We start from the raw sequence: 18848 nt of genomic DNA on the forward strand, positions 1-18848 counted from the left end.
TGGGGCTGTTTATGTGTCTCCTTTTTTAGGTTTTGCTAAGTAAAAGTGGTGTGAGAAATAATTAGTGATATGACGATTTGAGTATTTTAGGTAGTTGCACAAGACTGCTTTTGTTGTGTAATTGAGTTTTTTTTATTGTTTGCTCATACTTCATATTTATGTGCAATTGAGATTTTTTTTACTTAGTTGCACAGCTCGCTCTTGGTGTGTAATTCAGCTTTTTGGAGGATAACTTGCACATAAAGATAACTGATGTGCAACTGATTGCTAATTGGTGATATGCCGACTTGAGTATTTAGGCCGGGTTCACAAGACTTATTTTTGAGTGCAATTGAGTTCTTTTTTTATCACTTGCTCATGTCTCATATTTATGTGCAATCGAGTTTTTTTAGTTAGTTGCATATCATCTTTTTTTATGTGCAATTCAGTTTTGGGAGGGTGAATTGCACAAAAAGACAACTGATGTGCAATTGAGTTTTTTGTGGGTGAATTGCACAATATCTCACTACGTCACCGTAGATAACCAGACGCATTCCAAAGTGCGTTAATTTTGGCTTTAAAATGCATCAAATTCATAATCGTGGCATTTTAAAAGTGTTGAATATACTCGTGTTGGCAAAAGTATTTGCCGCATTTTTTTTGACAAAATCTGCAGTTGAAGTGCTAAAAGTGCAGTTAAAAACCAAATTTAACTACATTTGAGCAAAGTGCGGCTAACATACTGCGGCAAATGTCTACCATGAGGCAGTGCCTCTCTTGATGTGCAGTTTTTTTTTCATGAGCACACATCTCTTTTTTTTAGGGGTCAGCACACATCTTCTTTCCTTTTCTTTAGGGGATCAGCACACATCTCTAAACATACAAACAAAAGATCTTAATCAGGCCAGCCAGCCCAAAGGCCTAATCCGTGAGGCCGACCTAAGAGCATCTTCAACAGATGATGTAAAATAAAGCTTGTGTCCAAAAAACCGTTTTTTAGTACGAACAACCAAAAACGTCTCTCCGCAGATGATGTATCATGTGCCCTATAATTTTAGGGCATGCCCCAAAAAATTGAGACAAGTGATGTATATTTGCATCACAGGATAGGGCTGCCCTATCCTTCCTCCCACCGTCGCGCGAACCAACTGCCAGGAAACTTCATCCCGCGACATCTCCCCGATGCCACCGCTGCTCTGCGCCGCCGTGCCACCTCGCTTCCCCGAGCTGCTGCCCCGCCGCCCCACCTTGCTTCCCCGAGCTGCTTCGCCGCCCGCCCCAAGCCTCCCCCCACCACTGGCCCGCCGCGAACTCTTTCTCCGCCTCGACGGTCGCCGAAAAGGAAGCGGGCCGACACTCTCCTCCGCCGCTCTCCTCCGCACTGCTCATCCGCGCCGCTCGGCTCTGCCCCCATCGTTCTGCTGTCCCGCCCCCATCGTCTTCCTCCGCCCCGACGGACGGTGCCCCACGGCGCCTGCGGCCCGCTTCCTCGATGAGCACTGGCCCCGCTCCCGTCTAAAGCATCGCAGAGATGAGGCGAAGCTCCTAGGGTCGGTGGTAGCAGTAAAAACGCAGAGGTGGAGGCTGTCCACGATGAGGGGCAACAGCCGACGGCGATTGCCGATGCGGGTGCGACGCGGGCATCCGCGGGCTCGGGCGAGCGCACCGGACGAAGCGCAGAGGCGCTGCGGTGCTCCCTAGGGCGGCAACGGGGCGCTGCAGGCTGTGGTCGGGCGGGTCGACGCGGGCGACGCTTCCGCCGGATTTGGGGAAGACGAATGCCTCGCGGCGGCCATGGGCACGCGCGGGCTCTAGGGCGGGGGCTATCGTGTGGAGTGCAGCATGGGGGAATAGCGGGCGCTGGTGATCGAGCTGGGGTGGGCTTGCCGGAGCGGAGAGGGAGGGCAGCTTCGGTTGGGGGAGAAAGAGCAGAGGAAGGGGAAGGGAACTCGTGGAAGAAGAGAAGGCTAAATAAGAGATGTGTCGCTGACTGGTGGACCCCGTGTGTCATTGCGAAATTTTGTGATGTGTGGTGCCTTATTTTACATCATCTGAAATGCCTTTCCTATTTTATGACACGAAAAACTGCAAAAATGGTATCCTATCCTAATTTTTCAGTGTTCTATTTTGCATCATCCGTTGGAGATGCTCCAAAGGCCCTAAGCCTAGCCGATACTACAAAGAGCCAGGGATAGATGTTGGACTTAACAGATACTACAAGAGGCGGGGATCGATGTTGGACTTAACGCACGCCCCGGAGGATCGATCGGGCACTATGACGTCGTATACGCTTGTTGATTGAGAAACAACAATTTCTCAGTCGACTGAGATACAGATGGACCCTTCAAGACCTAAGCTAAGGAATTACATGTCGATCTCATCCAACTCAGGCCGGGGAAAGCGAAGTATATCCGCTATCCCCGTCAGCTGCTCCAGCTGATTGCCGGAGTGATGCATGGACGAGAAAACCCGCACCGTGCCGCCGTGCTTCTTCACCGCTTCAGCCAAGTCGACGCACTTGCGCCTGGCGGCGACGTCCGGATTCCGGAACAGGGTGTCCGTGAGCAGGAGGGTCTGGATGGCGAGACGTTCGTGCGCGACCTCGACGTGCTTGGGCCCGTAGCAAGCCCTGTCGGAGTCCCTTGTGATCATGGCGAAGAACTCCTCCATCGCGGGCGCCTCCTGCGCCAGCCTCGTGTCCTTGACCAGCGACTTCACGCCAGGGGAGGCCAGGACCTCCTTGAGGCTGTGCGCGTAGCCGGAGGGCGCGCGGGCCAGCATCCGGGCCTTGTTCTCGAGGACGGCGCGCAGGCTCCGCCGCTCGGCCTCGAGGAGCATGTAGCCGTGGAACTGGTCCTTGGTGAACCCGGGGCTGGCGACCACGACGCACCTGACGACCCCGAAGTCCACGTGGCTCAGGAAGGCTTCCAGGACGCGGCCGAAGAAGTCCCTGAGCGCGGCGGCGTAGGCGCCGGCCACGGCCGCGGAGCCGTGCTTCCGGGGGATGGGCGCCTCGACGCGCGCCCGGTTCGCCGTCACGCATCTCCCGACGAGGAAGAGCTGGGCGAGCCCTTCTTGCATGAAGAGCACCGCCAGGTCGGCGTTGGCCTCCGTGTCGTCGCAGGACTGCCGGACGGTGTCGAGCGCCGGCCAGTCCCAGAGTTCCTTCGTAAGGACGAAGGGCCGCTTCAGCTCCAGCTCCAGGGTGTGGTGCTGGCCGACCTGCACGTGCTCGTTCTTGCTGAGGTTCCTGCCGCGGACGCGCAGGACGGAGCCGTCCTCGTCGAACTCCGCGGAGTCGACGGCGACCTCCAGCGTCAGCTTCACGCGCTCCGCGTCGCGGCCGCCGGGCCTCGCGATTTTGCGGAACGTGACGGCCTCGACGGTGTCGCCGGCCGCGATGAGGTTGTACGCGTCCCACAGGTCGTCGTCCACCTCCGGCAGTAGCTTGGCGGAGCCGGCCCCGTCGCGGGCGAAGTCGCTTTGGACGAGCTTCATCGTCGTCCGGGGTCCAGATGCTCAGCGGTTTCTGGCGGTCGGGTTGCCCAGATGACGAAATTTGGATGGATCGACGGGGCAGCCGGAGGTTCTGGTATTTAACATGGGCTGGTGTCCGACTCCTTCTCGATTCAGACTTGTGTTGGTGAACTGAACGAACGCGATTCGGATTAATTTTGTCAGGCACACGTGCGCACGCGTCGAAACGCTGCTCTTGGGCCGCCGTGGGGACGGCTGCTTGGCCGCGGTGCTGACCCCGGTCTGATTCAACCAGGACGTGTTCGTGGGGCTGACGCTGATGGCCCGCCGTCGGCGCGCTAATCTCGCCGTAACCCCGGTCTGATTCAACCAGCACGATCTCGTGGGAGGGGAGATGGCGAGCAGGTTCTGGAGGTAGTACGCGGACCGGCAGTTCCACAAGTGGGAGAAGACGGTGCTGTGGGACACGGGGGAGCCGTACCGCCCGCCCTGCTCCTTCGCGCCGCTCGTCGGCACGTACGTGGCCGCCTTCTGCACCGCCGTCGTCGTTGCTTTCACCGAGCAGTTCTACAAGGCCAGGGCGCCTCGGCTCGACACCACAACCCCTCCTGCCCCTGTCTGCGCAGGCTTCGTGCGCGAGGTGCTCGACGAAATGCCTAGGCATGTGCGCAGTATTGTTCCAATAGAATAATTCAGCTCCTGGCGTTATTTGAGTTCTTTAGTGACTAGATTCCACTGATCATCTCATCTAGTTGATGACATCAACACAGTGCTCGTTTCCTTCAAATTATATGAAGTGTCAAATTGTGGCCAAAAACATGGATTCGTTTGAGCTGGTTATGGTACTCCATTGAAGAGACTAGACTTGCAGATTTAAACTTATTTTTAGATTTCATCTGATTTTGAATTGCAGTTACTTTCTGGAGCAGGAGAAGTATTGGATTTGGGAGGACCACCTAGGCGAGGCCATGCCCATCATGTCACCCAGGATCTAATTGGCCCATAGAGGATGGTGAACCAAGGGTTCCCTGCTTTATCCAGATGCCTGATGAAGCCAAGCCGGCATAGAAGGTCTTGAGGTTTGCACACAAATTCTCTTAGTTGATGCTCCAGTCCATAGCACTCGTTTTCTTGATCGAATGGCTCTTGGAATTTACTACTGCTGTGTAGTTATTACTACTCTTATCTCTGCAATTTGTAGTCTGGTAGTTGTGAAATGTCTCTTTCCATCGAATAATTGATTGCTAATTCGATCTTTAGAACAAGCTTATTTGAGTTTTTATTGGTCAGAATGACATAACAAAAAGAGTTTCCATGTGCACGAAAATGCAAAGGGTTTGCCATGTGTGCGGTAGCACAAACAGTTTCATACTGATCTCGGATATACATTCGTGGAGATTGGGATACGATGTCTTAAGAAACGTTGGAAATGCATTGTTTAAATCCACGAACTACTTTGCTACAAGATCTGTTTTGCAATCCTATGACGTTATTTTTTTTACTTTGAAAATGTTTCTTTTATGGCTTCTTTGAAGACACTTTAGTATTTTTAAAGACCATGAGCTCTGGCATTCACTAAAGGAGGTGGCACCATTGTCAGTTCTAGGAGGTGCTTTGGTAGAGCTTAAACAGAGTCCACATCACCAAACCAATTGTTTATTGCCAACACCAAATAATCTTTTCCCACGCAAACTATAGTTATAATAACCAGCAATCAAGCATTATGCATAATGAAATGCTTGATTTCAAAAAGTGTGGCATGAACGTTGCCCGTCCACATGGCAAAAAGCTGCTACGAGCTTGTATGAATTACAATGGGTTTCTTCGAAAATTGAAGCGATAAAAATAACAGTTCATCTCTTCCATGCTAAAGGATTTCATTTGCATATTTCCGGTGAATTAGGTGCAAACTCATGAAAACATGGTTTTATGGCACTGTATCTATTTGATGGTATTAAATTTATGCCAAATTCATTTGAATTTTGGAGTTGGTCAAAAAAATTATGTTGGATTCTTTTATTATCAATATGATATGTCTATGTTTGCCCTATCTTGTAGGACTATATGTAGTACTGGTTCTCGAGTTCACAAGAGAGATGCTATGCTTCTCCAAATACAGTGATAACAGTATTGTGGTTTTGCATTGTCTTTATTATAAAAAATTACAGTCTTCCAAGAATTTCTGCATATAGTTGTTTATAAGCGTGGCCGACTTGTGGTGAGCTTCGGGACCATCGGTGGAGTTGACAGAGTGTTGGGACGGTGAGTGGTCCGTTTCTATGCTTGGTCCTTCCCTTCTTATGCTATGCATCGTCCGATCGTCGTTGATATCTTTATCTTTCAGAATGAGGAATAACCCATATTAAACAATGTACCTGGGATACCAATTACATATTAAACAATGTACCTGGGATTCTGATCTTGCAGCTGTAAGTGACATCCAGCATACCACTATTTTTCTGAAATTTTCCGGCAATACTCTATTTTAGTACTACCTGTTTTTGTAATGAAAATCTATAGCCGCTGACTAGGGGTATTTGATAACAAATACTGGCTGAAGTGGTGTTCGACTGGCTTTGATGTTTCAGCTGTATCACCTTAATTTTTACTTATATTTGTCCATCTTAGGTTACAAACAACGATAGTTCTGAAGCTTACGCACTTAAACATGATAGTGTGGCTCGCCGTGCATTGAAAAATACATGTCTCGGTGTCTTCAAAGTTGCGATCCAATATTGGAATTATGTCCCGCACAATGTATCTTAATATATTTTCTAGTGATGTTGCAGTTTATCTTAAATACCTAAACGAGCCAGATGTCACTGAACTTGCATTGAATGAATACCACTCTGCTACTAACATGACCTGGCAGCTGCCTTGGTAGCATTGTCTCAAAATCCATGTCAAGTTCGTATTGATGCCCTTTTGGACTTTCTCTTGCAAAAAAAATTCCTAACATGATACTCTCTCCTTACTAATTTATAGGTTATTGTTTTTCCCCACAAGTAAGCTCATTTTAGCAAGTAATTAAGGGCTGCATACCAGGTAAGCCTTGGTTTTCATGTCCGATCTTGTTTTTTGAACATTGAGTTTGCTATTCTACCCTACTTGATTTGAAATCCTCAACCATCCGTTGTCTTTGGCATAATCTCCACCGTGTAATTCTATTGCTTTAATAATATATTAGGTTAGATTAGATGGGATTAGAAATAGAAATATGAACTTTTAAGATGTGTATGGTAAACTACCCCCCCAACACACACACACACCCTAAGATCCAAAAATTATTCCTAGGTCCCTGATTTTTTATACTATAACCATGTATCTTTGTATTTTTGCCTTTCTAATAGTAAGCTCCCCATACAAATTTTTTCTGGGTCTGCCCCAGCTAGTGACTACACACTACGAGGAACAAGCTTCAACCCCCAGCGTGTGTCATTGCACCGCTGAACATGCGGCACAATCTTTGAGACGTCCGCCGCTTGCTTGGTCCTGCAATCATAGAACGCCGGCTGGAGAAAGCACGGCTCCATGGACACGTCCTGGCCACATGGCGGGTTCGGTACCACGGAGCCGTTGGCCGGCTTGTACATCACCCATGGTGTCAGGCCGCCAAGGCCTTGTGCGACGTACCCGAACGTTGACAGCCCAGTGGTCACCAGCGCATCGCTGAGGCTCAGCAGGTATATCTCGGCCCACGCCTTGGCGTCGTGGGACTTGGCAGCGAATTGCTGGTATTCCTCATGGCTCGGCTGGTGCAGGCTGACAGCCTCGCCGGTGACCGTAGAGTGCTCCCAGTACATGCTCTTGAGCTTTTCGTAGTACCAGGCCTTTAGTGAGGTGACCAGAACGGCTTTGGTGGACTTCCGGGCCGCGGGCCGGTTCACGGGGTCGGTGGGCTCTCCCAACTCCGGAAGCAGATTGTCCTTCTGCGTGCACGTGGTGATCTGTTCTAGAAGCTTTGGCGACTCCTTGTCTTTGCCGAAGACGCGCACCTGGATGCCGACTCGCTGGTGCGCCGTCGCCAGGTAAGCGTCGTAGTACCGCGTGATGAGGCCCCAGACGTTGTTGTTGGGGTGGAATAGGTACCGACCGAGGTGGTGGAACACGGTGTCCGGTTCCGGGAAGAGCATGTCGAGCTCTTCCTGGAAGGCCGTGATCAGGAACAGCCCCGGCACGATGTAGTTGTCCGTCCTCATCACCAGCCACTGGAAGTCCCGGAGATTCCTCTGGTCCTCGTCGCAGAAGAACAGCTTGTCTTGGTCGCTGGCGTCGTGGTTGAGATGGATGTACGCGAACGCCGGCCTCATCGTCGACGACGCTTCATTGTCGTTGGTCCCGATCACCTTGTTCTTCAGCATGTTGGCGTAGCTCTCGGCAGTGTCGATGTTGAAGCTGCTGTAGTTCGTCAGCGGGAAGCTGGCCTGGGCCAGCAGCCACGTGGTGTCGGGGAATGGCTCGCAGAACAGGTCGCCCATCTGGTTGCTGGGGTCGACGAGGAGCACGCGGTCGGTGAGCATCGCGTACAGGAACGCCGACGTGGCCGCCAGGATCCGGTTCCCGAGGCCTTGGTACGATATGGACACCAGGTACCTGCATTCGCCGCCGGTGTGGCTCTGCTTCTTCCCTGCCCTGAGTTGCTCCAGGGCGTTGCTGTAGGCGGCGGTGCCCGGGCCGCAGCGCCTTTGCAGGGCCTCCTGCTGCCGCAGCTTGGTGACGAGATACGGGGAGGGCTTCTTGCGGGCGTTCCGGCGGTACGTGGCGGATTGGAACCTGCTGTGGCAAGCTCCTTCGTCGAAGCCGTCAGCCAGAAGCCCGCCGAGACGCCTGTCGTCGTGTGCTGTTGCTGGTCCTGCCAGACAGAACAAAGTCATCATTCTTCGGCCTAGTCAATGTGGTGAGTACTGAGTAGTACGACCTTGGTGCCACGAAAAAATGAGGGAGATACCTAGGCGTAAGGCGTTGGTGGCGCCGATCCATACCGCCGACGCGCTGTTCCGCGCGCCGACGCCAAAGAGGATTGCCATCGGCGGCACAGAGATGATCAGGGCAACGAGCACGGCATTCGCCGCCCATCCCCATGGCCTCCTCTGGCTGAGCTTTTCCACCCACGGCGTGACTACGGATGCCGGCGCCGGCTCTTCGGCGTTCAGCCAGTGCCCTTCAGCCTCCTTCCGTGGCGCGCCATCGCGGCCCGTCTCCATCTCCAGTTGCGGCATCGCTATTCGCTAGGCTACTAGGTCCTAGTACTTCTGCTGGCCACCGGTAGCGTTGCTCAGGTGCCCGGGAGCAACTAAATAGAGACTACACTAGTAGTAGAGTACTGCCGTCCTAGAGGATCATCGAAAGCTCAAATCTTTATTCACTTGTTTGACTGTGAAGCAAGCTTCCCTCAAAAAATGCAACTACTGGTACACGACTGTACTATCTTTTTTTTTTCTATACTCTTTTCGGGGACTTGGGGAAACCACTGGATGACCATGATGAGATTAATTTGCTGTTGACGTCCATTTTCCGATGTTCTCACATCGAACTTGAAATATTTTTAACAGACGAGCTGGCTAAAAGTGCATCTAACACCAGGCAAATGCCAGCCAACGTTTCGCCTCGATCCAACGACAAAATGTGTAACGCCGCTGTAAGAATTTGCTAGCCGTGACGGATTGATCACATGAAGGAAGTATTTCCTTAACTTCTTTTGGACACATTTTACCCCTTCTATAAGAAAGCTTGTGACACATTTTATCTTATTACCAAAAATTCTTTCGTCTTATCCCATTTAAAAAACATTTGACATAGTTTTACTCCTCATAAGATCTACGACCATCTTGACAAACTTGGCTCCACACGTCAGGTCTACGTGCCATCTCCACGTCACGTGGCGTATCTACTGAATACACTTCCAATCATGGTTTAAACTTTAAAATTTTGGCAACCCTAAAATTTCAAAGGTCATTGAAATATTGGAATCATATTCGTATAATTTCGACCGATACTTATTGACTTTAGACAAATTTTCACAAAACTTAAGTTTTAGGATTTAAACTCTGCTTGAATATTGTCCAACATTTTGAGCTAGAAAAATTTTTGGTGCCCACTGAAATTATAAAAACAATTGAAACCTTTGCTTCCGACTATATAGGTAGGGGTTTCTACTTGCTAGCCCCGACCCCCGAGCTAGAGGCACACCGGCTCACAGTCGACCGCACCGAATGACTCCATTTATACCTGATACATGGGGCCACTTTATATGGATTCAAACTAAACTGAAATAATAAAATTCAAGTTTGGCCAAAATTGATCTAAATTCAATGAATTTTGATCGATATAATACCAAAATGATTCTAGACATTCCCAAATTTTTGGGCGACCTTTGAAAACAAGTCGGAAATGCATTCTCCACTCATTTGATACTCGTCGGTGAAGTGCTTGCACAATAAAAAAAACATCACACGTTTTCTCGTTCGAACGCCGCACATCGTTTGCAGGCATAAGCGTGGTGTTAGATGCATCTTCGTCAGCTCGTCAGTTAAAAATGTTGAAGTTCGATGTAAGATCGATCATTTGGGAGTACGTGGCCGTCAACTTAAACCCGCAGTGGCAAATCCCACAGTGGCAAATCCCACAATGGTCATTGAATGCCGTTGCCCGTGTCCCCAAAACAGTAAGAAAAGGAGGCATGCAGTAAATTTGACTTTAGCTGGAGCTTTAATCTCCTTTGCTTCACAAATCACGAGACTGAGGAGGAGAGGCTCGCAGTACTGTGCAGTATCAGCCTAGCTATTAGCTACATGCCGCAACTGGAGACGGAGATGGGCCGGGATGGCGCTGCGGTGCCGCGCGGGGAAGCTGAAGGCCACTGGCTGCCCGCCGAAGAACCGGCGCCGGCCTTCATCACGCCGTGGGTGAAAACGCTTTACCAGAGAAAGCAGTGGGGACGTCGCCTGGTCAACGCCGTTGTCGTTGACTCGTTTCCTTGATTGATCATCACCGTGCCGCCGGTGGCCATTTCGCAGTATGGATCGGCGCCGCCAAGGGCAACTCCAGCGGGCCAACACAAATAGTCCGTTTTTTCTATCCGGTTTGGTCCGTTTGGGTCGCAGGCCGGACAGAAAAAAGCTGCCGTCCATTTCGGTCGTGGGGTGCGCCGAGTGGCGAGGACGCAAAAGAACAAGAAAAAAGTATAGAAGATAGTTACATTAATAGTAGATAATTCATACATGCAAATTTAAAAGTACTACACAAAATATTAAAAGTAGTACTACTACTTTACTACTGGATCCTATCGACCCTACTCCGAGTCAGAGTCGAGGTTGATGACGGGCGCAGCGATGGAGTCCAGCACTCCACCGGTGGAGACTGCTCTGCCATCTCCTCGTCCTCCGGCGGCGGCGGGAATTGCCCCTGCTCCCCTACTGCCATGGAGACCACGGCTGGTCTTCTCAGATCCAACCGTTGTCGTCATCCTCCTCCTCCTCCTCCTTGACCTGCACCCCCACGGTGCAGGTGCGGGCACGGCGGTGGCGGGACGAGCCGCTGGAGAGGCTGTAGCGTCTTCTTGGGCGCTCATGCGCAGCGCCAGGGCGAGCTCGGGCCACATGGACAGCTCCGCCAGGGCAGACTCCTCCTCCGCCTTGCGGAGCATCTCCGTCGACGGCAGCAGCGCCACCTCCTCCTTTGAGGCGGCGATGGTGGCCTGGAGGTTGGCGTCCTCCTCCTCATCATCCTCCTCCTTGACGGTGGCGCTGGCGACAGGCACCGCGCCGAGGTCGATGGCCTGCCGCCGGATCCGGTGCTCGCCCCGAAACCACGCATCCCTGTACGTGGACTCCGGCCGGTACATGTCCAGCCGGCGTTCCTCCGGGGTGAGCTGCGCCGCCGCCGCATTATCTCGGCGAGGCGAGCCTGGGCGGTCAATGGCACGGGCGGCATCGGAACCCTTTCTGGGCTCAGGTGCCACCCGTGCGGGAGGTGGACGTCTGGCCACGGCACCGGAATGCCCCGCTCCCAAAACTCGATGCCGACATTGCGTCGACCCAGCAAGCCGGAGCGCGCGGGCGGCGTGATTGTGAATCCTCGCGACGCCAGCGGGTCAAAGCGCGACGGGGGAGGCGCCGTGGAGCTCCGACGCGACGCCGGCGGTACGCTCCAGCGCGGACCAAAGGATGAAGGGAATATGCCCTAGAGGTAATAATATTGTATTATTATATTCCCAAGTTTGTAATTGATGTTTATATTTGTATGCTATAATTGCAATGGTTCTTGAATGTGAGATTCGGAGGAAAACTCATTTGCATGTGTGGAAACATAAACCCTAGTTTAAAGGTCCCTAGTCGCGCCTCTTTGACTAGCTTATATATAATTGATGATTCTGTTTTCCTGATCATGAGCATATGATGCTGGTTATATATGAGAGCAGATTGTTGGCTGAACAATGGTGTTGGATTGACCCAACTAATAATATACCGAGAGTTCACATCGATTACTTGTTATCGGTATTATTGTTATTGTTGTAATTATCATTATCCTTAGACCATGAGAATATCGTATGATATTTATATCGGAAGGATACTTTGGTGTTACCTATTGTTTCCCATAATAGGGTTATCGTGACGGTGATTTCCGGGTACTCCGGAAAGTATGAATTGACTCGATAGTTCAAGATTGGGATTTGCTCCTCTATCGGTGGAGAGATACACTTAGGGCCCACTCGGTACGACGATATCTATGACCGTCTGGCCAGACACAAGAATGATATGATCATTGAGATATCGGAGTACGGAACGAGTTAAAAGTACAAAACCGGTAACGGGGATAACTAGCTACAAGTGGAACAAGGGTTGGTTCACGGGCGTACCGGAAGTCTCACCCCGGGTTTTGTAAACATATCGCGAAGCAAAGGGAAATGGTTTTTAGTAACAAATGGTTTGCTCGAAAGTCTTCATGGATGTGTAGTAATTATTGAGTGTCCAGACTCTTTAAATAATTATTGACTGGGTCATAGTTACACATTTCCGAACCTAGGCGGTCACACGCTTAACGACGAATGGTTATTTGAAGGTCTAGAGTTTGGAATTTGGTCAAGAGTTGAATACCGAAGTTGTTCAGAATGACGAGACATATTTTCTAGAGGTCCTAAATGTGATTTAGGAGTTACCAAAATGTTCGGAGTAACCACGAGTGCTTCCGGAAGGTTTTAGAAGCCTCTAGAAGGATCCGATGGAAATTCCGAAAGGTCAAATGGCAAAAGGTCACAAGTCAAAGGTGGGTCAAACCCTGGTCAAAGGTTGATCATGGGGGCCGGCCATCTTGGTTTGGATATTAGAAGTCCATATCTATTCCTATTAGAGATAGGAGTCCTACTCCTTTTGGAGGAGGACTCCTTTCTCCCTTTGGCTGACCACCCTCCTATATAAGGAGGGGAGGGGTGGCCGGCTATAGGAGCACTCTCGCTAGTTGTCCTTTGGCCGTCAAGTCCAAGCTCTCTTCTCTAAAGTTTTTAGACGTCTAATTAGTAGATCGTTTACTTTCCGATCTAGTTTCTTCCGGCGGTTCTTCGTACTGGACGTCGAAGTGCTGCTGAACTATTCCTTCGGGACATGTTGATACGTGTGGAGAGATCGTCCACTTCGATCTTGCGGGCGGATCGATGTTCGTCTATTTCAAGCTTTCAGGCGCAGCAGAACGTGCGAGGAATATTCTCGCAGCTGGGAGGTATAACCTAGCTGCGGGAATCTGCTACAGGCTTCAACAACAATCTACTTCCGCTACAGTTGTTGGTACGTGATCAATCTATCGCATCTGCATAGTGATCTTGGTTGGTTCATTCGTAGGAATATTTTATATTTCTGCCTACATTCCCCTTCAGAGGAGGACGACGCCTTGTGGTCGTTCTTCGTCTTCCGTGGCCAGAAGGGCGGCGCCATTGGAGCTTGGGACCAACGGTGAAGTGGGGAATGGGCTAGGGTTTCGAGGACTAGGGACGATTGGGCGGTGAAGTTGGAAATGGGGACGACGTGGTCCCCATTTAATATGACCGCGGCAGGGAGCGTTGGGCCGCTAGCAGGTGGGGACAGGGAAGGCGAAGGGGTTTGACCGCGCAGACCAACCAGACCGCGCGACGCTCCGTTCTGCATCCGTGGAGACGTAAGTCCGCCCCAGATTTGGGGCTAGAATGGGTCGACGCGGACCAGAATCCAGACCACCGCGCAAATGGGTCGCCCCGCTGGGCGATGCCTTTGTCCGTTTCGGCCCGAACAGACCGCGGACGCCCATTTGCGTCACCCCGCTGGAGTTGCCCTTACGCCTACATACGTAGGGTCGGTACGCTAGGCAGCTCTCCATGCATTCCCTGTTCATGCCTCCTGTCTCTGGCAACGATTTTCACCTTGTACATGCATGCAGGGAACGGTTTCATGTGTTTCATCGGACGACATATACTACTCCTTCCGATCCATATTAATTGTCTCAAATTTACCAAATATGGATGTATCTTTGTCTAAAAAGCGTCTAGATGCATGTAATATTTCGACAACTAATATGGATCGGAGGGAGTACATACTATGTTTTGCTATTGATAATAAGTCGTCAGTTTTTTAGTTAGAGATCAATCGACATGTTAGTCATCGGATTTTAATCCAACGATAGCAACTGAGAGATGAGGAAATGTGGATGACCTCAGATCTTAATCCAATGGCATTGAAAATGTCGATTGATATATTTAAGGCTCATTTCTTAAAAAACATGCGAGTTACAATAGCCACACCCGTACTATGTTTTGCATGATAGCTCAGGGCTTGTTTGTGCAGTTTGGGTAGCCAATTCGCAATATACATGAGTTGTATCAACTGATACATTCTAGAATACAGCTGTGCTTGGAGTTATCTTTTTTTGGAAAATGAAAACTAATCTCAAACAAAGCAGAATTTAAATTTTTTCTGAAAGTCAAACAAAGCAGAATTTTAATTTTTCTAAGAGTTGCAGGAGTTTTGTGGTGATCTAACCAAGGCCATGGGTGGTATATGCGCCACGCCCGTATGTAATGAGGATGATGTCGTGGCCCACGCTGGGTCACAGGGCTTGTTTGTCAATGTGGACTCTGGGTCGACGGATGTTACGGTTGATGCCCATGAAGATAAAAATCTGGACACTAATTCACACGTCGCGACGGACCATGCAACGACTGTCGTTGGCGACATTGATGTTGTCAATGAAATAGTTGATGTTTCTGGTGTGGCTTTGCAACTACCTGGCTCAAATCTCTTCGACTAAGTCTATCCAGAAGCCTATGGTGCAGGATGATGTGACTGTTGTCGCGGAGGTCGTCACCATCCCGGAGACCTCGGTCGATTCTAACAATGATCCAGGGACCGTTGAGGGCAGCAAGCTCGACGACTTCATGGCTGTGATATTTCGGCCTGTGCCGACACCAATCCTTACTACGCCGAAAATAAGTTGCAAGGCCGCTTCCAATGATACGCCTCACCGGAGCAATCGCATTGAGCAACAAAAGAAGAAAAAGGATATGACTACAAACAGAAACGAGACTGCAACACAAGAGCTGCTTGCGCGGGTGTGCGGCCTCTTGGGTGAGAATGCAAAGCTTGATGAAATTACTCTGCGGCATACATGGATATGTTCAAGAGCCCGTTGTCTCCGCGCTCCATCACGGCAATTGAAAGCCTCGTTAAGAATGTGGAGATGGTGAAGAAGAAGAAACCAAAGAAAGGTTGCGCCAAGGAGAAGGCGACCACAATTGTTTGATGGGTCTTTCTCGGTTTTCTAGGTCGTCAGTGTTGCCGGCATATATTATGTTGTGGTGGTCGATGTTGTCAGTGTGGTTTCAGTGGTTCTCTGTTAGTCGCCGATTTCGCTTAGGCAATGTTGGTTGTGTGTCGACGGATCATTCTGCTGACGTGTGGGAGAAGAAGGCTCGCCTCTTCAAACTGGTGCAAGACAGTTGTTACGCAATGTTTTGTTGTTTCTTATTTTGGGAGTAGTCAACATGTGGTGCAGTGGGCTTTGCGTTTGCCCTTAAAAACGAGTTGTCCGTGACAAATTGATTTTTTCTTAACGAATAGTCGAGCTCCTGCTGGTTTCTAAAAAAAAAACAGAGGAGATTTTTTTTTTGGAGGGAAACTGAGAATTGGCAAGACACTCAGGTGGGCGTCTCCTTTTGGAGAGAAAAATGAGATATTTTAGGAGCTCGTAAAAAGGTATGCAACAATATACATGACTGATGACTGCATGGCGCCCGGTGTGCGGCGCTCAAGCATTTAAAGCATAATTTGTACTCAGGCCACATATTACAGACCCTTTTCATAGGGCGGAAGCATTCCTTTCAGAAAGGAGCTGACCAATATCAACGCTCTCTCAGGTTCGAAGTAAGGGACCTGGTGCCCAGCTCCCCTTACAGACGCAAACACCAAACCGCCCGTGTATAATTGAATATATCCTCCAACCTGCAATGATTTATCAGTGGCAACAATACTTACAAACAAGTGCAAATAAGAGCAGCTAGTCGTCTGTTATTTATTTATTTATTTATTTTTGGGGTGTGGGGGGAAGAGTTGTCTGTTAATTACCTCTTTGCTTGCAGTCCAGGGGCGCCACGGCTCGGCAACAGCGAGGCCGAGGTCATGGATGGAGTACCTCGTGGCAGTAAACGGGCACACTGAGTCAAAATCGCCGCTGAAAACATCCCTCCGTTAGACACTTTTGCAGATATATTCATGTGAGGTTCAATCTGGGATTTCCATGTTACCTGAACAACCACACGGGAAGTCCGTGCTCCAACAGCCATTTGAGTGTAGGCACCATGGACGCCGGTGAATCTTTCCAGTGCAAGTCCCTAAACAAGTAGAGCATCAGTTAAGGGCAGTGCTAAGTGGACAGACTGTTTGCTCATAAGAGTAGTCTGCTAGCTTGGCCAAAAAAAAGCAATCTTACGTGCATCCGGACCACTCGGTTGTTCTAGCATGCAAAGCCTTTTGCACCTCCAGATCGTTGAGGTAAGCCTCTATGTAATAGCCGCTGCACGGGTCATACCCCGGTATCTGCACAAATTATAGCGGAATTTTCTATTCAGTAAACAAATATTGAAGGACAGTGTGCTCCCTGTAATTCAGATGCGCTCTCTTACATAGCGGCTGGGGTAGTATTTTCCATCGGGCGCGTCGATGCAAACTGGTCCGTATATATCGTACACATCCGTGTTAGCAAGATCATATGCGGCCATAGCATCCAAGCATGCTGTACCGTCCGACGGATTGAATTTGCAGTTCTTGGTGATGTTGATCTGCACCTCATCTGATATCACCGCATGGCTCCACAAGTAGTCAATCACCCCCTTTGTGTTCATGCTGTCATCAAGGTATGGGTTCCCAACCTGACCAAGGAGAGAGATTGAGATGCAGGAAGCATTTTTTTTCCTACTAAAAATTAATGTAGCAATAACTATTATTAAGTGTATTTTCCGTTCGGTAAGATTATATTTCAAAAATCACGCACATGTAAATGATGGAATCACGTCTAGATCAATTTTAAGTTTGAAAAAAATACATTTCGTGGCCTCACTTTGTTATTTCTACGCAGACCACTACAAATCCCTAAATTTTGTTATAAACTTAACATTTAGAATTATACATGTATAGTCCATTGTATAATATCTATATGTGAGATTTACTTTATTTTTTAGCCTTTTTACGGTATCTTGAGATGAATATGTGTCATCCATTTTCTTCGACTAGGAGTTTTGATTATACTCCTTCATACTACAATACGGAGTACCATCCAAAAAACTAAGCATGATAAAATAGTAATCTGACACTGGAAGAAAATCGTAATTAACAAATGGAAAAATGCTAAATTTTCTATTATCAGCAAAAACAGGTTCGTCTGTAGTTTCTCAAGCTCAGACAGAGTCAAACCCTGACTGGATCTACGTGTCTGCATCCCGACTGAAATGTGAAAAATCTAAACTACCCTCATGTGATAGGCTTCGAAAAATTTGTCTTAGTTTTTTATTACTTTTACGCGCTTTTTAAAATAAAGAAAGAAAGCATGTAAGATCAGGTGTAGTTTGTATTTAACCGATTAATCACACGTACCAAGATACCCAGAAGATTTAGGGAGGTTCTTGTAGTATCGTTCATGTTGTGACTCAAGATGGTGGCTGCGAGCTGCGGGACATAGTGGCCAGCGTAGCTCTCGCCAGAGATGTAGAAGGCTCGGCCTTTGTACTCAGGAAACCTCTCAAGCCAGTTGACAAGGAAGATAAACGCATCATCCGCTGTCCTCTGGTCTCCACTCTTATCGTAGTCGGAGGTCGTGTTGGAGTAGGAAAACCCGACCCCGGCCGGCGATTCCAAGAAGATCACGTTAGCCACTGCAAAACCTCTCAAGTCACCCACAAGATGGAATGGATAATTGGATATATACATTGGATCGATCATATGGATGGATAGTGTTGCTGCTGCATGTGCCCCTCACCGTTGTTCCAGGAGTGCTTGTTTCTGCTGAGGGTTTTGTTGTCGCTGTTCACGCGGAACGGGCCTAGCTCTATCATTGCTCCGTAGCCAAATGATGAGCATCCAGGACCTATAAGTGCATCATATAAGACAGTATTACTCATCAAATCTATCAGACAACGCAAGAGTTGGAGCAATTGGAGGCATTTTTCAGCGTGTCAAATTACCTCCGTTGAGCCAGAGGACGAGTGGCTTCGCCGCCGCGTCGCCGGCAGCCTCCACGAGGTAGTAGAAAAGCGCGCGGCCGTTCGCCTCGTCGACGGTCACGTACCCGCTGTACTGGCTGAAACTGACACCATCGGGCTGCCCCGGCAACGCCGCAATCTTATCGGCGGCCTTCAAAGTGGTCTGGTGAGAGACAGAGTGCTCTGCTCCGAGGCTTCTGGTATTGGTAGCGCCAACTCTTACCTTTTGCTCATCATGTACGTTGTACGCATTGCTTCTGCTGCTTCTGCTGCTCCTTCTGGACACGATGAACTCTCTGAGTCGAGCCTCTTGCGATGCTTCTGCAAGCAACGCGGCCACGCAAATGTGGAGAAGTAAAAGGAAGGTGATCCTCATGACGTGCTTAGATAAAATGAGTAGCTATAGCCTATAGCCAGGAGGAAGCTGAGATTTGGTTGGGGTTATAACAGGTGGGGGTGGTGGAATGAGAATATTTTGAGAAGATTAGTCGCGCGACCATAGCTAGCTCACACTGTCTCAATATTTTTGGAAGTATGCCACCTCACACTGTCTCATAATTCCGGAAGTTGGTTGCCTGAGGCATACCTTGCAGTGGGCAAGGCTTTGCTACCATCCTTTTTTTCTCACGAGACCCTAATTTGCGTAACCACGGTGACTGAAAAAACCATTGGAATTCTT

General features: G+C 49.3%; 3 protein-coding genes and 1 long non-coding RNA gene across 4 annotated transcripts; 1 reads left to right on the forward strand and 3 right to left on the reverse strand.

The window, feature by feature from the left end:
• Positions 1–1982: 1982 nt before the first annotated feature.
• Positions 1983–3565, reverse strand: LOC100826184 (protein PELOTA 1). Its single transcript, XM_003578202.3, has one exon. It carries the CDS (start codon positions 3475–3477, stop codon positions 2344–2346), a length of 1134 nt encoding a protein of 377 aa, XP_003578250.1. The 5' UTR covers positions 3478–3565; the 3' UTR covers positions 1983–2343.
• Positions 3566–3631: 66 nt separating this feature from the next.
• LOC100826496 lies at positions 3632–6256 on the forward strand. The gene is made up of 3 exons (XR_002960557.1): positions 3632–4298; positions 4386–5718; positions 5801–6256. It is a non-coding gene; the product is annotated as an uncharacterized LOC100826496 (long non-coding RNA).
• A 526-nt stretch (positions 6257–6782) lies between these two features.
• LOC100832070 (fucosyltransferase 2) lies at positions 6783–8815 on the reverse strand. Its single transcript, XM_024455363.1, has 2 exons — positions 8405–8815; positions 6783–8308 (listed from the first exon to the last, which is right to left on the reverse strand). The coding sequence occupies exons 1-2, from the start codon at positions 8673–8675 to the stop codon at positions 6852–6854; spliced, it is 1728 nt and encodes a 575-aa protein (XP_024311131.1). The 5' UTR covers positions 8676–8815; the 3' UTR covers positions 6783–6851.
• A 6857-nt stretch (positions 8816–15672) lies between these two features.
• Positions 15673–18597, reverse strand: LOC100832582 (serine carboxypeptidase II-3). The gene is made up of 8 exons (XM_003576566.2): positions 18152–18597; positions 17947–18054; positions 17565–17842; positions 16598–16843; positions 16405–16511; positions 16220–16306; positions 16041–16146; positions 15673–15917 (listed from the first exon to the last, which is right to left on the reverse strand). Exons 1-8 carry the CDS (start codon positions 18543–18545, stop codon positions 15762–15764), a joined length of 1482 nt encoding a protein of 493 aa, XP_003576614.1. The 5' UTR covers positions 18546–18597; the 3' UTR covers positions 15673–15761.
• Positions 18598–18848: the final 251 nt, after the last annotated feature.

The sequence above is a fragment of the Brachypodium distachyon genome, chromosome 4 (assembly GCF_000005505.3).
Source record: "Brachypodium distachyon strain Bd21 chromosome 4, Brachypodium_distachyon_v3.0, whole genome shotgun sequence".
NCBI lineage: Eukaryota > Viridiplantae > Streptophyta > Magnoliopsida > Poales > Poaceae > Brachypodium > Brachypodium distachyon.

Excerpts from the sequence above, each read along its gene's own strand:
- LOC100826184 (XM_003578202.3), bottom strand. The coding sequence starts at position 3,477 with ATGAAGCTCGTCCAAAGCGACTTCGCCCGCGACGGGGCCGGCTCCGCC.
- LOC100832582 (XM_003576566.2), bottom strand. The coding sequence starts at position 18,545 with ATGAGGATCACCTTCCTTTTACTTCTCCACATTTGCGTGGCCGCGTTG. Across the intron at positions 17,843-17,946 it reads CAAGCACTCCTGGAACAACG|TGGCTAACGTGATCTTCTTG; the intron begins GTGAGGGGCACA and ends GAGGTTTTGCAG. Across the intron at positions 16,844-17,564 it reads TAAATCTTCTGGGTATCTTG|GTTGGGAACCCATACCTTGA; the intron begins GTACGTGTGATT and ends CTCCTTGGTCAG.
- LOC100832070 (XM_024455363.1), bottom strand. The coding sequence starts at position 8,675 with ATGCCGCAACTGGAGATGGAGACGGGCCGCGATGGCGCGCCACGGAAG. Across the intron at positions 8,309-8,404 it reads CACCAACGCCTTACGCCTAG|GACCAGCAACAGCACACGAC; the intron begins GTATCTCCCTCA and ends TCTGTCTGGCAG.